The 26328-nt window shown below is 43.4% G+C and overlaps 3 protein-coding genes across 3 annotated transcripts; all 3 read left to right on the top strand.

Moving 5' to 3' along the window:
• Positions 1-851: 851 nt before the first annotated feature.
• LOC109737561 (uncharacterized) lies at positions 852-10063 on the top strand. The gene is made up of 13 exons (XM_020296687.4): positions 852-1298; positions 1667-1729; positions 3145-3576; positions 4352-4423; positions 4740-4865; positions 4961-5173; positions 6011-6058; positions 6965-7126; positions 7223-7384; positions 7791-7884; positions 7962-8080; positions 8163-8207; positions 9634-10063. The coding sequence occupies exons 1-13, from the start codon at positions 903-905 to the stop codon at positions 9868-9870; spliced, it is 2169 nt and encodes a 722-aa protein (XP_020152276.1). The 5' UTR covers positions 852-902; the 3' UTR covers positions 9871-10063.
• A 2409-nt stretch (positions 10064-12472) lies between these two features.
• LOC141032470 (uncharacterized) lies at positions 12473-14121 on the top strand. Its single transcript, XM_073506237.1, has 3 exons — positions 12473-12652; positions 13162-13467; positions 13558-14121. The coding sequence occupies exons 1-3, from the start codon at positions 12473-12475 to the stop codon at positions 14119-14121; spliced, it is 1050 nt and encodes a 349-aa protein (XP_073362338.1).
• Positions 14122-20138: 6017 nt separating this feature from the next.
• LOC109737560 (protein NRT1/ PTR FAMILY 3.1) lies at positions 20139-24745 on the top strand. The gene is made up of 3 exons (XM_020296686.4): positions 20139-20529; positions 22728-23523; positions 23633-24745. The coding sequence occupies exons 1-3, from the start codon at positions 20436-20438 to the stop codon at positions 24525-24527; spliced, it is 1785 nt and encodes a 594-aa protein (XP_020152275.1). The 5' UTR covers positions 20139-20435; the 3' UTR covers positions 24528-24745.
• The last annotated feature ends 1583 nt before the right edge of the window (positions 24746-26328 follow it).

Below are 26328 nucleotides of genomic sequence, written 5' to 3'. Positions count from 1 at the left end.
GCCCATAGCAATTTCTGAAATCTCAAAGCCCATGTGTAAAATGGCAAGTGGTGGTGCTAAGTTTAGTCCCACCTTGAAAGTTGAAGAAGAGTTGGACCTCTTTATATAGTGGGTTCTCTCCACCACTCTAAGTGGTGTGTGAGAAGAGAAAGGGAAAACCACACGCGTGTGCTCGCTCGCTTGCCGGGCCGGGCCGGGCCGGGCCGTACATGTGCGTGAATGGTCTGCCGAAATCCGGTCCGTCTCCTTGCAGGAGCGCAGCTTTCTTTTGCCGTTTTATTTTTATGTCTTGGCAGACAAGTTTTTGATTTCTTGTCCGGTAAGTACACGAATTAGAAACCGAGTCGGTTTGGGATTGTGGTCGCGACACAATACCGCCTCTGGTCCTAATATATATACAGCTACCGGCTGCGGCCAGAGACACACCGAAAAACACCTAGGGTTTTGCCTCATCTCACAACTTGCGCCGCCATCGTAGTCTACTCCATCCCAAACACCGGCGTGCATCGGCGCGTGGGAGAGCAGGTCTCCGGAACCGTTCGTCTTTGCGATCCTGCACCGGGAGAGGACGAATTAGGTTTTTGGGAAGCGCTGTGCGCGACTGCTCAAATTCGTCATCACGGGTCGTCTTCCGTCCAAGTCGGGCGGTGCTACTCATCGTCGTATTCATCGCCGTCAACGGCAGATCGTCGCCAACATCGTCATCAACACTGTCGCACCCATAATAGCTAACGATCAGTACGTCCAACATCCTCTGTTCATGTCTGTTTCTACAGCTATTGTTACGTGTTTGCTGCTGTTATGCATGTCTTGCTTCTTATAAAATGCCCCCTGTAAACCAGGCTAAAACCCACGTTATCCGCAGGGGCAGAAACCCCCTTCCATCTCCAGCCCCATCCGCCATGGCGCTTCACACTGTCTCAGGCATCAAGCTCCCACCCTTCTCCCTCCCGCCTCCCCACCTCCACCTGGGCGCGAACCCCGGCGGCGGCGGCATAAGCAGCGGCCTCTACGCGAGCAGCGCATTCCCGCGACGCCCATGCGGCGCGCTCGCCGCCGTCGTGCGCTGCGCGAGGCGCACGGGCAAGCGGCGGTACCCGTCGGAGAAGAAGCGGCTGGATCGGCGCCACAAGGAGCAGCTCCGCCAGACCGCCCCCGAGGAGGGCGGCGTGGCCCGGGAGGCTGGCTTCTGGCGGCTCTCCAAGCTCGCCGTCCCCGCCAGCGACGACCCCGGCAAGGACTTCCTCGGCGTCTCCCCGCCGCTCCTCCAGGCCATTGCCAAGGCCCTCAAGTTCCCGGTACGCTTGCATACTGCATTTTCTGACGTGTGGCCATAATCCCAACCGTATCTAATCAATCAGGAAATGGCTGGATGAGTGTTCTATGCACTGTACACTGTACACAATTTTGTTATCCAAATGACCACCTGCGGAGAGCAATTTGAAATGTTCCGCTATATGATATTTCCTGCTATACCTTCGACACTGTTTGATTTGAAGCTCCATCCCACTGTGGTTCACATTTGTTGTTACCCATGTTACAACGTCTCTTGTTGTAATTGCCGCCGGCTTGCTGTTATTGCAGTTTTTTCATATCCTTGTGCTCATGTTTTATGCTGTTAGATCTTTTCTATAATTGTTATGCTCTAATCGACTCTCCTGCGCAGGTCGCTTCTATGCTCCCTGAAGAGGCCTTCTCTGTTATCCGCAAGTCATTTGATGCACGCAAGGTTCTTAATGAACTTATATAATGCCTATCCTATTAATATTGCTCCTCCTGTATATATATATGGGATGACAACTTACTTGTCATAAAATACTTGCTGTTTGAGGTGCTGAAACGATGCAGTCAAACTGGGTTAAGCTTTGTAAAAAAATACTCATGCAGTTGAAATGAAAGCCAATGTAGTAAGCTCGTTTGCTTCTCCAGTTAATTTACCATCTTTTTGTTGACGACTCCACATATGCCATGAAAATAATCTTTATTTGCATGCCAGGCTGCAAACATTATATGCATACCCACACTGACAATTTTGTGGGGGTGCCAGAATTAGTCATATGGTGTCAATTTTTTGTCGTGTTGCAGAATAGTACATAATATTTTGTTCATATTCTGGTTTTCCTCTTGCTTTTGTACCATCTTTTGTTTCCCTTGCTTGGTTAGTATTTTGTTCCAGCGAGTGTAATCTAACGCCATGCGTCACACTGCTAGACACATTTTGTATCTCCTTAGAATGAAGTAATTTCTCATTCTTAATTCTACATTAGTTGCGGAAACTACCAAATTTTGTAAATATTTTCACATAATACCAGGTTATTCTAGCCAAAGTTGCGTTGTCTACCAGGGTTACTTTTTCCCGACCCGTGTGCCTACTTCTCTGGCCCATAGAAGGTACCACATTGGACACAAAGTGGTGTTGATCAGTACGAGCAGCCCTTAATCGAGTCTGGGAACAAATCACATAGATATCTTTGTAACTGTTTGACACTCCGTTCATTGTGTCACTTGTCTTTATGATTATACTCGGGCCAAGACTGCTTGTACGCATTGATGCCACCTATCTCCAGCATGGTGCTTGTGAGTGGGCCTGAGGTGTCATCTAGCGGGTAGGGTAAAATCTAAGCCCGTCATAGAGCGCCGCATTTTTGCAAAATAATCTGGTATTGTCTGCAGAGATTTGTAATGCCCTGTAATTTGCGCAAATAGCATAGATTTAGCAAGAAAAAAAAGGGTATTTATGCTGTCTGATACTTGGTGTACACTTATTTGATCTGGGGATTTTATACTAAAGTTATTTTTACAGTGTAGAATTGTAGATGCTCATATAAATTGAAATAATATGTGATTGATGTGAATTCTATTTATTGCAGCGATTGGTTATTCATGTGGTTACCCAATCTAATTATACTCAATGATATCTGAAATTTATCGTAATATTTTTTGGTAGACGGTTCTGTGTTGCACATTTTTTGCTTCATCCGTGTTGCGACTGTGGCCACGTGTGTTTCTAGTGACGTTGGATTTTTTAATCTACATGCACCGGGCTGCCCTTTTTTTTTTTACTGTATTTCAGTATGCAGATTGGTTATCACTTTATCTGAATCGTTTCTTTGTGAATGAATAAACCATGTTTTACATTTACAGATTTTGAAAGAACCTCAATTTGTTTATACTGTTGATGTGGATGCTAAGAAGCTTCTGGACATGGAGCCAAGGACATGGGATTTTATTGCTAGACTGGAACCCAGGCTTGGAATTGTAGAATATATGTCCGATGAGAGGGTAGCAACTGATCTGATCAGTATGCTTAATGTTCATAACAAAGTCTCCGATGATGAACATGGTATCAGGGATACTGTTAATAATGGCTCGATCAGTCCTACACGAATGAAACCAAGGGTGGCAATTGTAGGAAGTGGTCCATCTGGGTTGTTTGCTGCCCTTGTGTTAGCTGAACTTGGAGCAGAGGTTACCTTATTGGAGCGTGGCCAACCTGTTGAGCAAAGAGGGCGTGACATTGGTGCACTAGCAGTTAGACGAATTCTCCAATCAGAAAGCAACTTTTGCTTTGGCGAGGTATACTGTTTGTTCCTACTGTACTACCAAGACATCACTGGACAATCACATAATTGCTTTGATCAGTATTCAAATAGGTAGTTGTTGACAACGTGAATTGTCTAATAGATGACTATCTTTTCGTTAAACATAAACATTATCAATCATGTGATTCGGCAAATACTAGTGATAGTTCTCTTTGTTCAGGTGATAAAATGGAATGGATTATTATGTCAAATTATGCGTACATGTATCTTAGAAGAGGTGGTTTACGTCTGTGCTCTGTATGTGAAATAGCATAGGGGTTTCTTCTTTGATACATGTTCCAATCAGGTGTATTAGCTGGTGCATGGATTAGTGCATCCCAATAAATGCACTCTCCTAATTATATGACCTGTAAAGTGTACAGAGACATATTTTAGACATTAATGCATCTGGCATAATCTCAGATTGCTTGAAATGAATTATGCAGAAAAAATGTGTAATAATCTTCACATTTTTTTACTGCAGCTAATTTAATAATTCAAAACCTAACTAATGCATGCTTGTTCTGAACTCATGTTCTTCATTGTTTGAGGTCTGCTTTTCCATACATTTTTGTGAATTTTAAAAGGTTATTTAATCAAATGATCTTTGCAAGTTGGGTTGATGGCATATAGGGCAATGCCTATTTTTTTGAAGTATCAATTACCTACAATGGAACTTAAATGATTGACCAAACCACTATTCCCTTGTTCCATGTTCCTTAAAAGATCAAGTCCATCAATTCTTGATCTTCTGTTCTTAATCATAGCAGGGTGGTGCAGGTACATGGAGTGATGGGAAGCTTGTGACCAGGATAGGGAAAAACACTGATGGTGTTCAGGCTGTAAGAATCTTCCTGCTCTACCTCAATGGATGCTTAGCTTGCAAATTAGAAATTCTTCTAAAAAGTGTTATCTGTAATTATGATGCAATAATGCAAGCTTAGTATCTGTTGGCTGCCAGAGTTCAAGACTCTGGTGGTAACCAGTAAGTTGCTCCCCATACTGGTCATGGATAGTATGGTAATTTTTTGCCAATGTTTTGAATACATATCCATCAAAATAGGAAGATCTTTTGCATAACATAATATCCTAGACTTTCTAGTTCAAAACTGACCATTTATATGTGTTTAAGCTATACCGCGGGGTCTTGGATTTCAGGTGATGAAAACATTTGTTCATTTCGGAGGTCCTCCAAACATTCTCATTGATGGAAGACCTCACTTGGGTACAGATAAACTTGTTCCTCTGTTGCGGAATTTCAGACACCACTTAAGAGAGTTGGGCGTGAGTTGAACATAGCAGTCTTCATTGAAGCTTTGCTGTTATTTTGTTATGTAAGCCTTCATGCACCAATGTATTCTGTTTTATGTTTGATGCAGGTTGCCATAAGATTTAATACTAGAGTAGATGACTTTATAGTGGAAGGAGGGCAGGTCAAAGGAGTTGTGGTTTCTGATTCAAATCTACAGCCAGGTTCTGTTGATCAGAAACTATCATTCGATGCAGTTGTGTTAGCAGTTGGGCACTCAGCTCGTGACACATACAGTATGCTTCTGAGGCATAATGTAGATGTAACCCCCAAGAATTTTTCTGTAAGTTTTCTTATGCTGGTTAAGGCAGTTTCTACTTCACTGGTACTTGTCAATAATTTGATGGTCAGATAGCAGACAAGCCACGGCGTAGAATTTGAGACCATGTTTGGGTTGGATATTAGGTTACATAAGAGGCACATTGGTCTTCAAACCAAACAAAAATAGATATATTAGATGGAGTTTGCTTTCTTTGTCGATCAAATATCTCGGGTTGAGAATATTGTACATGCCACTGAGTAAATACTAGCAGACACTTTTTGCCATGTTATATAGATGCTCTCTATTTCAAGTTGTCAACAATCTTATCCTATTTCGCTCTCCTTTACACCGTATAGATAGAGAAAAGGCTCTTCTAATACAACGTGCAATTTGGTGCATGCTCAAGAAAAAGACTTAGATAAAAGGCCATATCATAGTATATCAGGACGTTGTATTGTATTAGGAATTTAAGGTCCAAACTTGATGCTACATACCTCAGAGGTAAATCAAGCAAGAATACATATTTTTCTCTATATACTACAGTATCTGTCACTCCCTTTAGTTCTCTCACGTCTATGATAGTTATTTCGTTAGAACCAAGTTCACAACAAGGTATTGGTAGAATAGTGTTTTTTTAGTACTTAAACTAGCCAATCTAGGCATTTTAATCGGTTATTTTTATTATTTAATTGGCCTAACGTAGGTCTTGGCTGGATATCGCCTCCTTGTGGCATTATGTCTTTTGCCCATATTATCTTTGCCAATTGCAAGCACTTATTTTTTTCTTCATTATATGAAGGAAAGTATGGCAAATTATTTTCTCTTCAGTCCATGTGACAGCATTGGTTATTCTTACAGGTTGGTTTAAGAATCGAGCACCCCCAAGAACTGATAAACAACATCCAAGTGAGGCATATTTCATTTGTTCACACCAACGTTTTTCTGAATGATACTCGCCTAATGTTTAGCTTTATTTCAATGTTGATATTTAATTTCCAGTAATTTCATATTCTGTATTTCGTGAACTCATAATTGGTGATTGTTAAAGGTGAAACTGAAACTAATAAGTAAAGGTTTAGGATGTTGATTACTATGGCATCATGTGGAGCAATCCATTTATAAACTATGGAAAAGTACAGAAACTGCCAGTTTCTCCAATACCCTCCAACCATCAAGTTTTATTATAGGAGTAGCAGCGTGAACAGAAGCTGAAGTTAAGTTTTGGTTTTTAACTTGTATTCATTTCCTTTGCAAATTGTGATAAGTAGCCAGTTAACTATGCACTGATGAGATCTCACTCATAAAAGCATGAGACCGAGTTTGTCTTGCTGGGCTGTGTCCAAGGGCTGACCTAAGCCTTTGTGCCCACCAGTATTTTTGAGCATGGATGCTCATGGAATTACTTTTTATTGCATGATAACAATATTTGTAGTATGTGCACAATCTTTCATAGAGCTTTATATATGGACATATTGATCTTGTAGTAACTCCTAACACTCACTTATTTGCCGGCTTGATACAGCTACACCGTTGATCTTTACTCCCATAAAAAAGTCAGTTGGTGGCGGCAGTCCATCCACTTTCATTACAGCACATGTTATATTTGGCACAAACGGTTAAGATGGGAGCGGATATGGATATTTTGATTTTGCATGAACAGTTTTAAAATTCCATTTTAATGAATGGGTATTGCGCTAGTATGGGTAGCATCATACTGTATTTCAGCGTTGAAAATCAAATGTACATTGTTTTCACATAATCACATTGTATTCAAACAATCTGTGTGATATGCGTCATTGTCATCCTTTGCAGTATTCTGAATTGGCTGCTGAAGTGCAAAAAGGGCGTGGGCGGATACCTGTAGCAGATTACAAGGTAGTGAAGTCTATTGGCGAAGGAGATGTGAAGAATGATATAGAGCAAGTAGATCAAAACCGCAGTTGCTATTCGTTTTGCATGTGTCCTGGAGGACAGGTCAGTCATTTTCTTGTTGTTTAATTCACCTTTCTTTCTTTAATACATCATCAAGTATCGGAATCCTGTTCTTGAAATACGGAGACATGCCTGCAGGTTGTTCTAACTAGCACAAACCCATTGGAATTGTGTGTCAATGGTATGTCATTCTCACGGCGAGCGTCTAAGTGGGCAAACTCAGCTCTTGTGGTCACTGTATCATCTCATGATTTTGAACCATTTCAATCCCATGGTTCTCTTGCGGGCGTAGAGTTCCAGGTACTTGTTACAATCCCCTTAGGTAACTGAAATGCTTAATAATTGCATTGCCATCACCATGAAAAATTGGCTACATTGACCCTCTGGATTATGTGCCTTAAAATGACTTTGTGATAATGGTGTCAGCAGTACAAGATCGTCTAGAAGACAACCACATGATTGCAAAAGTACAAATAATCCACTTGGACATAATTGCTTTCTCGAATGTTTGATTCCTTTACTTTTTCAATGTTAGCTGGTTCGCTGCACTTCTATTTTTTGAGAAACCACAAAAGCCTTGCATCTTGATGCATTGATAGAAAGGAGAGTTTGAACTCAGCAACATTTCTTTTTGCACCTGTACTACAGTCTGATGACAGTTTCCCCCTTCTGTTAGCTTATGAATTATCTGTAACTTTGAAAACAGAGAGAGTATGAAAGAAGAGCAGCTATGATGGGGGGAGGGAATTTTGTTGTCCCTGCACAGTGTGTCACAGATTTCATCAGTAACAAATTGTCAGGTACTAATTGTATACTTAAGTCTTGTCAGTTCCTAATGATACACATTTCCTTTTATTTACTATGTTACCTGTTTCAGTTACAACTCTCCCACCATCAAGCTATAGGTTGGGAGTTCGTCCATCCAAACTCCATGAGTTATTCCCTCCTTACATTACTGAAGCTTTACAACAATCAATAATGATGATTGACAAAGAGGTTTGAACTATGATTTTCTTTCTTCATTTTGCAGCTTTGACTTTCCATCTTCCTGACCCATTTTGCAATGCGATATTTTCAGATGCCAGGCTTTATTTCTAGTGAAGCCTTACTTCATGGTGTAGAGGTATGCAAATTCTTACGCGACAAGCTCAATGGTTTCCTTATTGTTTTACTTTCTTAAAAATGGTGGTTCACTTGATGAATTCCTACACGATGTATTTAAACACCAGGGAGTCTTGTGTTAGCCTTACGCAATCAACGCCATGACCACTGGATGGTAGCTGGTTAGTCTAATAGAAACATTCTGGTGTACTGGCATGTGGTCTGCAATTCTTTGACTTTTAGTAAAACAGTTGTCGGCTGTTAGTCACAGCCTGTGCAGGGTAATGCAATAGTGCCTTTTGCTTCTGGCAGGTGTGAGAACACAATATTGGAGCATGCTCTGAATTATAATAGAAAATACAAAGTGTAGGCCTGCAGTTGAGTTTAGGAAACGCTGAATCTAGTTGTACTTCCTGCAGAAGAGCCTGCAAAATCAGGGAATATTTGAAAATTATAGTTAAGTGGTGGCAAGGTGGCCTGTTGGTACAGCGGGGTTCTGTAGTTACATGCTTTAGCCTGTGACAGTGAGATTGGAACCTGTTGTGCAAACACAACTGTTAATTGTGCTTTTTCTTAAATATCTCTTGTTCTGGTTAATTAAATTTGGGCCAAGGTTGAGCTGTAAATCCATTAGAGTAAGCTTTATGAAACGGAAAAAAGAATACTTTTAGTTTGTTTGGGCCTGCCAGGCTAGGCTAAAGCCATAGGACATTATAAATTTAGTTTACAAAATCGAGTATCTTCCTGAATGATACCCTGAATAGGTGCATTTTTTGGTTGTTCTCCTGAATGCTCATTCATATTCCACTTTAAATGATCCCAATATATAGTCTAGCCTAGATAGTGCAATTGTAACTAGTATAGGCTTTTAGCTACTTGATTCACTATCCCCTAGATTCTGTCCTACTTATTGGTAATGTGCACTTCCCCTCTGACAAAGATGCATCACCTTCCATTCAACCTTCTCTGGCCACTTTGATTGTCATATTTGCATATACCGCTGGTTTTTATTTCAAAATTTTGTCTTTATTCTTCATCCCCTTACCATTTTTGTCTCAAATTATATGCTAATCCGGTAACCTGTATAACTTCCAACTCTCATCTCTAACTTGACTTTAAATTTGAGAGAAACCCCTGCACCAGGACAAATGCAAGTCATTCAGGCGATTTTTTCAGGAAACTGGTGAAAAATATTTTCAACATCAAGGAGAATACTTTAGCTCTCTTAATATTCATTGGCATGTGTAAATTATCTGCCAGTTCCGCAGCATGAAAAGATGCAATGTGAACTGTCATATCCACTGCATAAGTTCATTTATGTGCAATCTTTTATCTTTTCTTCTTTCTGTGGCTGGATTTCTATATCTTTGGTGGTACAGTTATGTGTAGTGTTACCTCTGCATCCCCCCTTCCCTTTTATTCATTATATATTTGATGCCTGTTTACAGACTAGAACGAGCTCCCCCTTGCAAATTTCACGACACAGGGAGACATACGAGAGCACGTCACTGCAAGGGCTGTATCCAATTGGGGAAGGTGCTGGCTACGCAGGGGGCATAGTAAGTGCTGCTGTGGATGGTATGTATTGTGGTTTTGCTTTAGCAAAACAGCTTTCTCTGTTCGCTGGTGATATAGAGGCAATTTTTGGCAAAGCACAAAAACAAACAGGTTCTGTAAAATATTGAGTTCCGATTCCTAGTTATTTGTTCACACTTCATAGGCCCTAGATTGTTGACAATTTTGCCATGGAAGAAAACTGTGGAACTGTACTCGTAAAGAAATTCGAGTCTGATGTAAAGAGAATAGGGATGCTATAGGGGTTAACATTATGTATAACAAAGGCAACTTCTTAAGAAGGCAGCAGTTTCCAGTTGTTTCTGTCATGGTGCCAACTTAACATTGTGGAGATCACTGCCTAAAGTAAATCACAGTTATAAGTTTTGAAAAAAGGTTGTTTGTTCTTCTGTTTTGAAGGAGAGATTTAGCCACATCAGCTTCAGTTCTGCAAAAGCAAAATGACGCTATATTTCTCAAATTATTTGTGTATTGCATGTTTGCTGTTAGACTTTACAAACATTGACCCCAGTTTTGTCTACAGTCATATTTACCCCAGTTACTTATTTAGTTTTCTTATATGTTAAGTATCTTGTCATATACATCACGAGGAAACAGTATACACCATAGGTCACGGGAGACAATATGTTCCTTGCTTATGCGGTTAGAGCTTCCTTGCCTATACTATATGCTCCTTGTTGGTCCAAAATAAATGCTTATAGGGTTAGAGTAATTTAATAAATCATTTATGGCAGCAGAAGAGCGACGAGTGTTGGAAGTGATACTCCATTTGCTCTTTTCTGTTTGATGTTTGCAATCTGTGCCGTCAAATTTCTAGTTTGCTCCGCAACATTGAGATCGTCGGAGTTGAAAAATGCCATTGCGAATAGACAAGGAACTGTAAACAAATTCTTCATGATGCTCTGACATGATATTCCATCGCAATGGACAAATCTTGTATCAAAGTCTGCACACCTCGGTCCTCGGACACAAGTAACTGAAACCACACATCTCTCCCAAGTGGGCACCGAACCATGAGGTGATCCATGGATTCATGCATGATGCCCCTGATCACAAGGAAGCCAACCTGGCGGCCGAGGAAGACCCCTTCTCTCTAATCGGTCTGCCGTACAGCATCTGTTCCGCAGCAGAAGCCATGTGAAGAATTTCTCCTTCGGAGGTGCAATGTTTCTCGAGAGAGAGTTGGCTGGCCATAGAAGAACGCTTGGTAGGCAGAGATGAAGCAGTAGATTACCATTAGCTGAGGCCGCCATGTGAATGTATCATCCTGATAACAGGGTAACTTGGCATCGCTCAATCATCTCCATTTCTCTTTGCGCATCCCAAACATGCACTGTACACCACTAGAGTGTCAGAAAAGAAAACCCTACTTTTCGCCGTGAGCTGATCCTGCTGTTCGTAATGCATGCATGGTCCATTGATCCTCATGGGCTGCATACACAGCAGGTGTTGCTAAAAAAGCGTGTCAACTGTCAACTCCGGTATTGGTTTCGTCACCTTGGCGGCCAAATATATATCTGTAGATTACACGCACTGTTTGGATGGCTGACAGCCTGACACAGCTTGATTTTTACCAGGTGGTACTATAACCCAAATTAGCTGGTTGGTCATGCCATATTTACCATACCTATTACGGACGGGACCGTTATGAGTGATCATTAGCTAGCTAGCTAGCGCTGACTGCTGAAGCCACTTGCTTACGAGTCATCCACCGGTTCCACTTGGAACCGCATCTAATATTTGAGAGATTTGAGTGGCACAAACTGTGGTGTCACTGTAAACATCATTGTCAATCGTACCATTGCATCGTCCTTAGCCAGTGGCCAGATATTTCGTGGACCGGCCATTGCTCGATACCTTTGATCGCCTTGAACTTTTTAGATTGTGTGTTTGATGGGTGCCACTTGTGGCACTAGAAATGCTGCGGAGATAAATATCTTTGCCGCCCAGCATCATTGGAAACCTAGTCTCAACCCGGAAAAGGGCCAGCGAGCGTTCCTCTCAGTCGCCGGAAGTGCAGCGCATGATGCCTGCCGAGGACCAGGCAGCAGCAGCAGCAAGTTGAAATAGTGTCCGTCTCCTTTTCGTTCGTTGCCAGAGAGGCTAGGCTCACAGAAGCGCACGAAGCCGACCTGCGCGGTGCTGCCGCCACTGCGCGTACCCGTGGCCTGCTGAGCCGTCGACGTCGATCGCCGGTGTGCAACGGCCAGCGGGCGCGTCTTGGCACTGTGTTCCCTGAGTGTGATCTGCACGCATGCGCGCGCGGCGCTTGGAGTCTTACGACTGGCCGGGGTTTGTTACGATGAGTTTAAGCAAGCTATAGGTATTCGGCGGACATTGGTGTAGGAAGTTGATGCGACTCTTGTGGTGTTGAAAAGCGGGGTAACAATGTGAAATGGATGTGGCTAGATCTCAGTTGACTGAGACTTAGACCCTGTTTGTTTCAAGGGACTTATTGGTTTAGGGACTTAAAAAAGTCCCTATAAGTCCCATCTAAACCAAACAGGAGGGACTTATAGGGACTTATTGGGGTCATTTGGGACTTATTAAAAAAGACTCTCAGGGAGGAACTTATTGGGACTTATCGTATCGATCTGGACGCACCCCCCGCATCGCCCCGCACGGCATCGCCCCGCACGAAGCCCCGCCCCGCTCGTTCCCTGCCCTTGCCCCAATCGCCGCCGCCGCCCTACGCCTGCAATCGCCGCCGCCATGGCTGATGAGGAGGACGAGATCCCCTTCTTCTCTCAATTCCCCTCGTCTCAACAGATTTCTGAAGGCTCATCCGCCGGTGCAAATCTCGGGAGGGGAATGGGTTTCTTGGATCTCAACAGCAACATCGACGGCTTCCCGGAGTTGGGCTCGTACCAGCAACTCCTCTTCGACCAGTCGGTCGGTCATGGCCTTCCTTCGGTTGGAGCTGGTCGTGGGAGGCCCGTGCCCCAGGGCGGAGGAGGCCGAGCACGGTCTCGGAGCACGGGAGGCCGAGCCGGCTCTCACCTGCGTCCGTTTGTCGCCCCGGGCGCAGCTGCCGTTGAGGGAGGCGTGATAGGGCGTGGGAGGACCATGTCGCAGGTCACCGGACGCGGTGTAGGTTGAGCCCATGTGTCCTCATCGGCCGGCAGTAGAGGAAAAGCTGCGGGGAAGCAACGTGTGTCGTCAACTGCTGCATCTTCAGAAGATGTCGATGAGAATGAAGGCTTTGAAGATGAAGATGAGGATTTTGCTGTTGGAGAGGTAAAATTCTAATTGGTACACATAGTTAGCTTTCTGTCACAGGGTGCAAATTCATCTTCTTTATATGCTAGCTAATTGTGTGTACAATAGTATACCTTGTGTAGAATTTGAACCAGCTAGATTCTACTTTTGTTTGAATTGTGTACTTGTTATTTTTTGTTTAGAAAAACATTGCCAAGGCTGATTGGACAGACGAGCATATTACTGTATTTTGTAACATCGCCTGTGAGGAAGCTAGGGATGGGCACTGTGTGAATGGTACTTGGACAAGTAGAGCCTACAATAACATGAAGAAAAAAATTTATCAGCGTGCTGGCCTCCTCCATACTACCAAGCAATTCAAAAATTGCATAACTAGACTCAAGAGCCACTATACTGCTTGGGTGTGGTTGGGGCAGCAAACTGGTTGTGGTCGAACTGGAGATGGAGCTATAACCGCATCGAATGAGTGGTGGAAAAAAGTAATTAAGGTACATACATTATTCTGCAAATTACATCTGAATTGCTCACACTTGGTTACATTATTTAGCCTTGTCCTAATTACCTAACTAATGTTGCAGGAGAGACCAGATGTCAGAAAATTCAAGGGTGGCAATCCTGAGTATTTGGATATGCTAATAGAGCTATTTCAAGGTGTGGCAGTTGATGGATCATCAGCTTATGTGCCCATAGATGAAGATGAAGAAGAAGATGTTGTTGCCGATGATGGAAATGAGGAGAGTCCAATGAGCACCACCAGCAGGAAGAGGGGAAGCAGCTACGGTGAACAGTCAGCTTCAAGCCCAGGCAAGAAACACAAGAGCCCAATGGTGAAACTAATGACAGGGCTCATCAATACTATGACTAGTGAGAACACTTCTGACATGATCACTGAATATGCAAACAAAAGACAGGAAGCAAAGGACAAGGCAAAAGAGAAGAAAGCAAACAACACTAAGGAATCCATTACTCATTGCCAACTGTTGGCAGTTCAATGTGGTGCAGAAGAAACAAGTGTTGAGTACTTCATGGCAACTCAACTGTTTGCAGATGAGGCAAACAGAGTCATATTTCAGAACATTTCAAGTGATCAGGCTAGACTGACTTGGTTGAAGAGGTGGTGCATGATGAAGAAGCTGTCCTAGTGTAGTAGTGATCTTGTTTGTCCTTTTTCTAATATATGTAATGGACCTGTACTGTGTGACCTTGTTAAATGATCATTGCATGTTACTGTGTGTCCTTTTTCATGCATGTACTAATGTTTTCAAGTTCAAGAGGTGGTGCATGATGAAGAAGTTGTACTAATGTTTGCATGTTTCAGGATGATGACAGTACTGTTGATGGAATCAGCAGTGATGATGGGAGCAGCAGTGATGATGAAGCACTGATGTTGTTCATGCACCAAAAAAGGAAGAGAAGAATGATGCAGATGGCCTGCATGATTGGTATGTACTACTTGGACTCTTACGGTAACAAAGGACCTAGAAGAGTACCAATACAGTCTGGGCATGATTGGGTTATGACAACACTAGGCAACGAAACTGCTTGTTACAACATGTTTAGAATGCACAGACCAGTGTTTGAGAAATTGCATAGTGTGCTTGTTGATTCCTATGGTTTGAAGTCCACCAAAAAAATGTCATCAGTTGAGTCTCTAGGCCTGTTTCTTTGGATAGTAGGTTCCCCTCAATCTGTAAGACAAGCAGAAAACAGATTTGTTAGGTCATTGGAGACAATTGTAAGGAAGTTTGATAAGGTTTTGGAATGTCTGATCAAGATTGCAAAAGACATCATCAGGCCAGTAGATCGTCAATTCAGAACTGTGCATTCAAAATTAAGATCTAGAAAGTATGCACCATTTATGGATAATTGCATTGGTGCAATAGATGGGACACACATACAAGTTGTGGTACCACTTGCCACTGCTGCCCAGCATAGGAATAGACATAAGGAGAAGAGTCAGAATGTGATGTGTGTGTGACTTTGATATGAGATTCACATTTGTCCTAGCTGGTTGGCCAGGATTAGTGCATGACATGAGGGTCTTCAATGATGCACGATCCAGATTTGGTGACAAGTTTCCAAAACCACCACCTAATAAGTTTTATCTTGTGGACTCAGGGTACCCAAATAGACCGGGTTATCTTGCACCATACAAGGGTTTAACCTATCATTTCCAGGAGTACCGTGATGGCACAATGCCTAGAGGAAAAAAGGAACACTTCAATTTCACCCATTCTTCACTTAGAAATGTCATCGAGAGGTGTTTTGGAGTCTTGAAGAACAAGTGGAGGGTTTTGTTTCACTTGCCTAGTTATCCACAGCAGAAACAAAGCAAAATCATTGTGGCTTGCATTGCACTGCACAATTTTATTAGACAAAGTCAACTGCCCGATATAGAGTTCGACAAGTGGGATCAAGATGAAAACTATGTACCATTGTCTATGCCAACGACCACAACAAATGATTCAACAAATGAGATGGACAGTGCTGCTATGAATCAATTCAGAGCTTGGGTCGCTGATGGGTTGTGGTCCTTGAAACAACAATGATATGCATAAGTGTTGTTCGTTTATGTAATTTCTTTTATCTCGGTTGTTATGTACTATCTCTTATTTTGGTTCTTATCAACAAGTGTTAATCGTTTGTATGAACAAGTGTTGTTTCGGTTGTTACTATTCTGTAATTCGTTTGTATGAAAAAGGGTTATGTGAACAAGTGTTTTATCAACTTATAAGTCCCTGTAAACAAACAGGCAGGGACTCGGGACTTATAAGTCGATGTAAACAAACAGGTAGGGACTTATGACTTATAAGTTGGGACTTAAAAAAGTCCTAGGACTTATTAAACAAACAGGGCCTTAATTAACAAAGTCTCAGTCAAGTGATATAACATATAAAAAAGGAAAAAAAGAAAATTATGCATGAATCTTCACGTAAGATCTCATGAATATAGCATCGACTGAAGACTTGGTTAAGTCTCATCGACTGAGATTTAGCAATCCCAATATGAAATATGAATATTTTGATTAATAATATATAAAATAAAACACAATATTCATATTATGATTTTTTGAGGGTAATACATATTATATATTGCATTTAATTATTGTATAGTTAAAAATATATATTGAATTTAAGTAGCATAATATAGCGAAATGCTTTTTCCCATGCAAGTTTGTGGTGGGCTTTTGATGAGGTGGACGTGTGCATATTGTGATAAATAAAATTAGTGAGATCAACTAATAATAATAGAAAACTTTTCTCCATGCATCTTGAGGTGGACCTTTGATGATGTGACATGTGCGCTGAGGTGGCATGTGTGTAATGATGAATAAAAATAGCAGGGATCAACAATTTTTTTTGAAAAGGGGGTACGCCCCAGCCTCTGCATCTAAATGATGCATGCGGCCAATATTATTAAAAAGCAAAATATCTAACATAAGTCTCCAATTCTCGATCAAAAAAGGTAAAAGGCTCCACCAGAGCCGAACAAAAAAAAAGTAAAAGCCACAACCGGCTGGCATAAAAAGATAAGAGCACTACATGCCTATCCTATTACATGACCGCCATCCAAACCGGTTGAAAATACCCCGTGCTACCATCTCCCATCGGGTAGACGCAGTAACCAAACGCTCCCTGGCCTCCGTCGGAGTGAGTAGCGACCACATACGGATCAACGCAGTGGCTCTGAATATAACCTGCAAAAAAAGAATATTTGTTGTTCTGTTAAAAACCAAATCATTTCTGCAATTCCAGATTGCCCATAATAAAGCACACACTCCCACACGAATGTGTCTCGCTGTATCAAAATTTATCCCATCAAGCCACGTCCCAAATAACGTATTGATGGAATTCGGTGGTGTAATGTTAAAAGCTATGTGGACCGACCGCCACAAATTTTTTGCTAAGGGACAATCCAGAAAGAGATGTTTGATGGATTCGTGTTGGTCGCAGAAACTACATCTGGTAGATCCTGTCCAATTGTGTTTTGCTAAATTATCCTTCGTTAAAATAACTTGTTTATGCACAAACCACATAAACACTTTGATCTTCAAAGGAACTTTGATTTTCCAAACATGTTTCGATCTAGGAATCACACTAGAGTTGATAACATCCAAATACATGGATTTAACCGAAAATTCGCCATTCTTAGTTAATTTCCAGCACAACTGATCGGGCAGTTGGGACAACTGAACATCCATTAATCTTCGGACAAGATGGAGCCAAGCTTCCCAACGGGTCCCCACTAGCGTCCTCCTAAACTGAATATTAAGCGGAATGGACTGCATCACTGTTGCAACATTGGCATCTCTACGTTGAACAATGTTATACAAGGAAGGATATTGGAGTGCCAGGGGCGTCTCCCCTAGCCATGTATCCTCCCAAAACCTCGTAGCAGTACCGTTTCCAACTATGAATCTTGTCCTATTGAAAAAGAGTGATTTCACTCGCATCAATCCTTTCCAAAAAGGCGAATCAGTCGGTCTCACTGTCACCTGGGACAAGGTTCTGGAGTGAAGGTACTTGTTCCGCAAGATCTGAGCCCAAGTGGCCTCCTTCTCGACAGAAAGCTTAAACAGCCACTTTCTAAGGAGACATCTGTTCTTCACTTCCAGATTCTCAATACCGAGACCCCCTTGGTCTTTCGACCTACAGATGATGTCCCATTTAGCAAGTCTGTATTTTCGCTTAACTTCATCACTCTGCCAAAAGAATCGTGATCGATAGAAATCTAACCGCTTCCGGACTCCCACCGGAACCTCGAAGAAAGAGAGAAGAAACATGGGCATGCTCGTGAGGACCGAATTAATAAGAATTAATCGTCCTCTGTATGACATCAGCTTGCCTTTCCAGCAGCTCAATTTCTTCTCAAAACGATCCTCAATGCACTTCCATTCTTTGTTGGTGAGCTTACGATGGTGAATTGGTATACCTAAATACGTAAAAGGTAAAGCCCCCAATTCACACCCGAACAATTTCCTGTACGCATCTTGTTCATCATTAGCTCTTCCAAAACATAACAACTCGCTCTTGTGGAAGTTAATCCTTAGCCCAGACAATTGTTCGAACATGCATAACACGAGCTTCATGTTGCGAGCTTTTGCCAAGTCGTGCTCCATGAAAATGATGGTATCATCGGCATACTGTAGAATGGATACACCTCCGTCTACTAAGTGTGGGACGAGGCCTCCTACCTGACCTGCATCCTTGGCCCTTCCTATAAGAATTGCCAACATATCAGCCACTATGTTGAAGAGGACAGGAGACATCGGATCCCCTTGCCTCAGTCCTTTGTGTGTTTGGAAATAGTGCCCTATATCATCATTCACTTTAATTTCAACACTCCCTTTTTGCGTGAAGGAATCTATCTGGTGTCTCCAGGCCTGATCAAAACCTTTCATACGCAAAGCCTGCTGAAGGAATGGCCATTTGACCTTGTCGTATGCCTTCTCAACTTAGTTATATAGGATTGAGGGGGGGGGGGCTTGGCCCCCTTTCCCTCATGAACTATTTATTGAACTAGGTTGCGGACACCCATGCGGAGGAGGAACACCTCGCCGAAACGCTTGGCCATACCCATCAGGTTGCGGTGGTTGAGGTCATCGCCGACCTGGAGCCAGTTGTCCACGAATGAGCCAGACTGATGCACTTGACAATCTTTTTGACGACCACCATGGCGAGCATTGCCATCACGAAGAAGCCTAGCAGGTTGATGCCCATCGTTGCGTTCTTATGTGTGGCTGTGTATGGGGGTCAACGGATGGATGAATGGGAGCAGAGGAAACTTATAGAGATAGAGGTTGGTGCGGAGCCCCTATGACTTGGAAACTAATTTCATGTGGGTGGACATTATTGCTGCTAATAGGGAGCGGGTCAAAACTTTAAAGCCACGTGCATGCAAGAGTAACCCGTCGACTGGTGGGATGGTAGGTGGATTAGGACAGCAAAGCAGAAGCAACATCAAGGTTGCACAAGGATGTTAAGGGGACCAGATGCTCTGTCATAGTACTACCGTAGGGTTTTGAATAACTAGATGACCTGTTGCGCCCTTGGCGCAAGTAGCTAAATCAGACCAAGTGCCGGAACCACTATATGTGCAAGCAATTTAATGATCTAAAGGTTGATCCTTAGATACAACTTTATACCTAATTAAGCATAAGATATATCATTCTCGTAAAATGGAAATAACATTGATGTTTATTAATCGAAATAATTTTACTCAATAGGACCGGCAACTGGGAAATCACAATATACTCTCCGTTCTTTTCTACAAAGGATGTAATCTTCTCTTGCCCAAGAATTATCACCTCCATAATTCAGCTAATCCTTCAATTAAGTAGACCACGCAAATAAAAGTAGGTTGTTGAGAAAATAAGGAGCCTGCACCCATCCACAAAGCATCTCACAGATGCAACATGGAAGAGATCGATGGAAATTCTCTGGGACAAACCCAAGCTGTTCGTTCAATTTCACGCTGGGGAATGAGCATTTAAGTAATATTTTTAGTAGAAATTCAAAATAATAATTAAATCCCACGCTGGGGAATGAGCATTTAATAATATGAGGTCCACGGGATCACATTAAGTCAACAAACCAAAGCTGTTCGTTCAATTTCTTTTGAGGAGAAGTCAACAGTTCAATTTTTCTTTAGGTGGTCAACAATTCAAAGAAGAGGAAAAAGAAAGACAAAGTAAAGATCGAGGCCCAAAAGGAAAGAAGCCCATTTCCCCAATTGATACTTACTTTTAGCTATGGGCCTACTTCATCAATTACACATCACTTCCTTTACTATTTGTTCATTTGAACACCGCTCATTTTGTTTTTGTTCATTTAAATTGACCAATGACTAATAAAAGAGAGAGCAACATCCACCTATAAACAATTTATGTAACCAAGATAACAACACCATAATGAAGTATTCATCAAATAACAACAAATCCACCACAAGTTACATATGTGTGATCACGATCGCAGATCATATGATCAGCGAATTTCCACTACGGTAAGATCGTTTCGATCTCAATGCGCATGCTATATAGGCCTAATCCACTTTAGTTCCAACAGCGAATTTCAACTACGGCAAGATCGTTCCGATCTTGCAAGGCATTCAATCAAGATATCTAAAGCGGCGCCCTGATGCCATTTCGATCTGACAGCAGTGGAGGCCGTCACATCCTAATCATCCTGTAGTGGAGCGGATGCCTCCCATTTCCAGCGACTTTTTTCCCGGGGACGGATATGTGCGAGCACATTAGCAACCACGTACGCCTTTATATAAAGGCGTGCACGACACAGGACACCTCTCCGTTCTCACTCAGCCCACGCACGCCACGGAGCTACCCGGCCGGCCAGCGCCTAGCCGTAGCTCGTAGCTAGCTCTCTTCCACTGCTCCGGTCGATAGTCGACCGGGAAGCTACGCCGTGGCCGCCAGGGTTCCCGCCGGAGAAGAAACGGCATGGCCGAGGACGGGAGGGAGCGGGCGGAGGACGCCGCCGAGACGACGAAGAAGGCCAAGCAGGGCGGCTTCAGGACCATGCCCTTCATCCTAGGTGATTGTTCGATTGATCCTCCCTATTTTCAGTCCAGTTCTGTTCTCTCGTTGAGCTCAAGTAAAGCTACATATGCACGTTGGGATCTGCTCTCTGCTCCCACAGAATTAGCTAGTGGTTTCGCCTCAGGTTTCCATTGATGGTCCACTGGAGCGTTATCTCAGCTTCTTTGTTTTCTTGCGTTGGGCGGCTGCGGATATGTAGTGCTATCGATTTTCCTTTATGATTCGGTGGAGGCTGCACACGGAACACGTCTAGTTGAGGCAATAACTGGCTTCATAACAGTGGCACAAAAGTAAAATTAGGCAATAGTTCCAATCTATAATTTTTTCTAAGATCGTGATCTAGAGAGTTTTTTTTATTACACTGTAATTCGGAGTTTTATGCGTTTGTAGTGTTTTTACTTTTGACCACCGAATTTGTCGCGAAAAAGAATATGCTGCATGTCTGAACATTGCTCAGCAATTGCCAAAGGATACCCAAGAGCGTGGAATGCTTAACAAAAAGTGCAACACAGCAACAGTCTTGCTCTAGCTATCCATATGAGACATCGCTCAATTTATACATTTTTCAAGGATTTTGCCTTCGTACTTCCTAATAATGGATGAAATCCAGAGGACCTTTAAGTAGTGGTTGTTGTTGCTGTTTACGTTCATTCAAATTCCTTTTGACATGCGACTTATCACAAGTGCATAACAAGCATCTACTTTCTGCATGTTGAAACAATCTTCACACAAAGAAACAATCTTCACACGTGAGTGTTTACTGTTAGGTTAGCGGCATTAGGAGGAGCTACTACCTCTGTTCCAAAATATAAGATGTTTTTGCAATTCAATTTAAACTGCAAAAATGTCTTATACTTTGATACGGAGGGAGTAGATGGTTAAGAATTAACGTTCAAGTGTTGTATTCAACTATTATTCATGATCTTGGGCTGCTGCATGCCCCTGCCCCATGTCATCTCCCCTGAAGCAAACACCACAAAACACGCCGTGTTTTGGTTACAACATAATTTATACCCTGTCACATCCCAAATTTCACACAAAATATTTCAAACCTGGAAAATTTGTCCGAATTTGCATGAATTTTAACCAAACCTTATTTATTTTCTGCTGAACCTCCCTTAGATTGGCACGTGGGGTCTTTTTTTTTTGCGGGCACATGGTCTAACATTCCGGCAAGATACAAATGTGTCGTAATAAAAATCAGGGTGAACCCTTTCTTTTCTTCAGAAAAAAAAGCAGATACAAATGTGAGTGTGAATGCTGTTTTCGTGAAGTCAACCTGGTCTATTTTGTTCAAAAACGACGTGCTACGGCAAGATTGCACCGTTTGATGTAACCTATAGGTCCTATCCTACATGCAATCTAAGGAAAAGTCCTATATGCAACCAAAAATGACGTTTTTGGAATCATATCGAAGAACCTGACCTGGCTAGCAGCATAAGAATCTTACTCCGTGAGTAATGAAATTCTAAACTGCCGAAGTGTAGCCATCAAACAATACCAATACGGTTGCTACATGCAGAAATGCAGAATCAAATCTGTGCCGAACCTTTACGACTTTTGACCGGTCGATGCTACTTCATAGTGAGTGTGCAATGTTTGAAAATTACAACTTCAAGGTAATTCCTAGCTACTTGTAATGTAATCCTCAAAAAAGGAAATAAAAGAGAGTGACTGTTCTGGACGCAGGAGTATTTTTGTTTCCTGCTACTTATCCGCGTGAGATTTCGACGCAACCAAGAGAACATTAATTGTAGAGAAGAAATTCTCCTTCTATAGCTGAAGCATCCCCTATGCATGTATACAATGCGTGTAGATATCTCAAGGTTTTCATGTCAAACCTTCGTCATGTTATCAATGTCTTTTTTGGGGGGAGGTATCCATCTGGATTATCATCGTTGCCTTTTCTTACATATTATAGAAGGATCACAATTGGTCGATTACCTTTTCAAAATATCTAGAGCATCTAGAACGTGTGTCAAATAAAGCAAAGATTGTGATTCTGGAATAAGTACTCTCTTCGTCCGAAAAAGCTTGTCCCTTAAATGGATGTATTTAGCACCAAGTTAGTACTAGATACATCCATCTGAGGGACAAACTTGGGACAAACTTTTTCGGACGGAGGGAGTAATACGAAAAAAAATTAGCATACGAGTGCAATTTGAAATATAACATTTCCCGCCATTCTTGCAGCGAACGACTTCTGCGACCGGCTGGCGACGGTGGGGTTCGGGTCGAACCTGATCTCGTACCTCACCCTGCAGCTGCACCTGCCGCTGGTCGAGGCCTCCAACGTGCTCACGAACTACCACGGCACCACCAACCTCACCCCGCTCGTCGGCGGCCTCATCGCCGACTCCTTCGCCGGCCGCTTCTGGACCATCACCGTCGGCTCCATCATCTACCAGCTTGGCATGGTCTGCCTCACCCTCTCCGCCGCGCTCCCCTCGCTCCGCCCGCCGCCCTGCGCCAAGCACGCCGCCGAGTGCCAGCGCGCCTCCACCTACCAGATCGCCATCCTCTACCTGTCGCTGCTCTGCACGTCCATCGGCGCCGGGGGCTCGCGGCCCTGCAACATGGCGTTCGGCGCCGACCAGCTCGAGCTGGGCGCGCGCCGGCGCCGGAGCGCCAACGGCGGCAAGGCTCCCATGTGGAGCTTCTTCAACCTGTACTTCTTCGGCATCGAGCTCGCCAAGCTCACGGCGGTCACCGTGGTGGTGTACATCCAGGAGAACGTCGGCTGGGGGTGGGGGCTCGGCGTGCCCACCATCGCCATGTTTGTCGCAGTGATCGGCTTCGTGTCCGGATACTCGCTATATGTCAAGATGCCCCCCGGCGGCAGCCCGTTGGTCCGGCTGGCGCAGGTCGTGGCTGCTGCCTTCAAGAAGAGGAAAACCGTCCTGCCGGACCCGGACCTCCTGTACGAGGACAAGAAGCTCGACGCCGGCATCTCAACCACCGGCCGTCTTCTCCACACCAACCAGCTAAAGTGAGTTGCACACCTTGTGGCAAACTGGCAACCGATGAAATTTTTATGTAATTTTAGGCAGTTTTCGGCTGCAGCATGCATGAGCTAACTACTATTCTTGAATGATAAGGTTCTTTGACAAGGCGGCCATAGTAACAGAGGGCGACGTGCTGCCGTCCGGCGAGCCGAAGCTGTGGCGGCTGTCGACGGTACACCGGGTGGAGGAGATCAAGTCGATCGTCCGCATGCTGCCCATCTGGGCGGCGGGCATCCTCATGGTGACCGCGTCGTCGCACAACAGCAGCTTCGCGATCCAGCAGGCGCGCACCATGGACCGCGACATCACGCGGAGCTTCAAGATCCCGCCGGCTTCCATGCTCATCTTCACCAACCTCGCCATGCTCATCACCCTCGCCTTCTACGACCGGGTGCTCGTCCGCGTGCTCCGCCGCTTCACCGGCCGCCCCAACGGCATCACCCACCTCCAGCGCGCCGGCGTCGGCATGACCATCGCCATGCTGGCGAACGTGGCCGCGGCAGCCGTCGAGACCAGGCGGAAGTCAGTGGCCGCCGCCAGCGGCATGCTGGACGCGCCCAAAGGCGCCACCCTGCCCATCAGTGTCTTCTGGCTGGTGCCGCAGTACGCCATCCACGGCATCGCCGACGCATTCATGGACGTCGGCCGCATGGAGTTTTTGTACGACCAGGCGCCCGAGAGCATGAGGAGCACCGCGGCGGCGCTCTACTGGCTCACCATCTCGGCGGGGAGCTACCTCGGCACGCTGCTGGTGACCATCGTGCACGAGAAAACGCAGGCGAGCGGGCAGTGGCTGCAGGACAACCTCAACAGAGGGAAGCTGGATAACTACTACTGGCTCGTCGTCGGGCTGCAGGGGCTCAACCTCGTCTACTACTTCGTATGTGTCAAGTACTACACTTTTAAGCCATTGGAGACGGAGGTCGAGCACCAACCTGGCCATGGCAATGGCACCGAGAGCGCCAAGAAGGGTGTAAGCTACAAGTAACTAGAATGCGTTGTAGAATGTATCTTGCCATTTGTCATGATATACTAATATTGCCGAGAGTTTAGGAACACTCTCGAACGTAGTGATATTTGGAAATGTAATCGTTCACGAAATGTATCTACACTACTATATAAGGTTACCAATTTTGAAAATTTGAATCCTAGGGTTCAAACGTGATATCAACGGTCAATTTATGTCAATCCAATGGTCAACATATAGCAAGGATTTGTTCCCTCCACGTCATAGTCGAGATTAAAGTATATAGATCGGTTTTTCGACACATCATAGATACTTCTCTAGCATTGTATATGGATCAAGGCATGCTTCGAGACTTGTTGTTGTTAAGGTGGGATGCCTGGTCATGTCCTCGACAGATCATAGGCATGATAAGATGCTGCAAGGCTCCAATGACAAAGTGTGGTGAATATTCTCCTCACCGTTTGGAGGGATAAAGGTTTCATGGCTCTAGGTTATGCCAAAATAATCAATGAAGATGAAAACTTTTCAATCTTTATTCTTCTATTGCAATTTGATCTCTTGTACTACTACCTTTTGAATCTATATAAAGATGTCTTGTGTAAAAATAATTCTATACGACTCTTTCTCCTTCCACAAAAAGGCTCAAGTGGTCTATTTACAAAGTTGTCTGAATTATTTATGAACCGCATTCACATTTCTAAGCCATACATCTTCGTTTCCAAGTCACTCCATACATAAAACATGAACTTTATATAGATTCTATACATAATAAAATAAATATTCAGTTCTTTCCTTTTCGACTTTAGATGTTGTGAACAAAGCTTCAAGATTAGGTGTATCTTTGGGATCTAATGAGCAGGATGTGGCCGTTTTGGTCAATGTGTTGTTGGACTCGGAGACTGATAGGGCTTGTGTTATCCTACACAAGATAGTCGCTATGACATCTCCTGTCCGGTGATCCAAGATCCCAGCGTGGATCTTAATCCCGAGGAAGATAAGGCACCAGAGAGTCATGTTGTTGACCCTTTGGTACCTCACCAGGTCCGTCACACTCGTAATCGTTAATGCTTTGGGCATTAAGGCGGAATCCGCGCCTCTCTCTGTAGTTGATCTTGAGGCTAAGGGAGAGGCGGACGATTTCTTGGCCAAGCTTTTGCGTGAGGAAGAAATCAAATGGGCTCGACGGGCAAAAGTAAAATTTGCGCAGGAAGGTGATAACAATACAAACTTATTTCATTTGGCTGCGAATGAAAAACATCGAAAAAGAGAATCTTTCAGCTTGAACAAGATGAGGGGACCATTGTGGGCCAGGACCATCTTAAATCTTACATAAATAACTTTTATAAGCGTATTTTTAGGTCTCCGCAATCCAATTTTGCATCCCTGTTGGATTACCAAGGACAATACCTTTCTTAGAAAATGATTTATTTGAGGCCATATCTCAAATGGAGTGTAACAAAGTGTTGGGCCAGATGGGTTCCTTGCTGAGTTCTGCCAGAAATGTGTGTGTGTGTGTGTGTGTGGGGGGGGGGTCATTAAGAGTGATCTTCTTCCAATGTTTGAGGACTTATAAAATGATGATCTCTCGTTATTTCGACTCAACTTTGGAATTATCATGTTTTTACCCAAGATTGTGGATGTTGTTCGGATTGAGCAATTTAGACCCATCTGCCTGTTGAATGTCAGTTTTAAAATCTTCACAAAGGCGGTCGTGCGCCTGATACGTCTCCAACGTATCTATAATTTTTTATTGTTCCATGCTGTTATATTATCATTCTTGGATGTTTACAATCATTTTATAGCAAATTTATATCATTTTTTG

This window comes from Aegilops tauschii, chromosome 1, assembly GCF_002575655.3.
Source record: "Aegilops tauschii subsp. strangulata cultivar AL8/78 chromosome 1, Aet v6.0, whole genome shotgun sequence".
Lineage (NCBI taxonomy): Eukaryota > Viridiplantae > Streptophyta > Magnoliopsida > Poales > Poaceae > Aegilops > Aegilops tauschii.
Note: the sequence above shows the minus strand (reverse complement) of the source record. Positions and strands in the feature narration are given on the sequence as shown.

Excerpts from the sequence above, each read along its gene's own strand:
- LOC109737561 (XM_020296687.4), top strand. The coding sequence starts at position 903 with ATGGCGCTTCACACTGTCTCAGGCATCAAGCTCCCACCCTTCTCCCTC. Across the intron at positions 3,577-4,351 it reads GCAACTTTTGCTTTGGCGAG|GGTGGTGCAGGTACATGGAG; the intron begins GTATACTGTTTG and ends TAATCATAGCAG. Across the intron at positions 4,424-4,739 it reads ACACTGATGGTGTTCAGGCT|GTGATGAAAACATTTGTTCA; the intron begins GTAAGAATCTTC and ends CTTGGATTTCAG.
- LOC109737560 (XM_020296686.4), top strand. The coding sequence starts at position 20,436 with ATGGCCGAGGACGGGAGGGAGCGGGCGGAGGACGCCGCCGAGACGACG. Across the intron at positions 20,530-22,727 it reads GACCATGCCCTTCATCCTAG|CGAACGACTTCTGCGACCGG; the intron begins GTGATTGTTCGA and ends CCATTCTTGCAG. Across the intron at positions 23,524-23,632 it reads CTCCACACCAACCAGCTAAA|GTTCTTTGACAAGGCGGCCA; the intron begins GTGAGTTGCACA and ends TTGAATGATAAG.
- LOC141032470 (XM_073506237.1), top strand. The coding sequence starts at position 12,473 with ATGGCTGATGAGGAGGACGAGATCCCCTTCTTCTCTCAATTCCCCTCG. Across the intron at positions 12,653-13,161 it reads AACTCCTCTTCGACCAGTCG|AAAAACATTGCCAAGGCTGA; the intron begins GTCGGTCATGGC and ends TTTTTTGTTTAG. Across the intron at positions 13,468-13,557 it reads GGTGGAAAAAAGTAATTAAG|GAGAGACCAGATGTCAGAAA; the intron begins GTACATACATTA and ends CTAATGTTGCAG.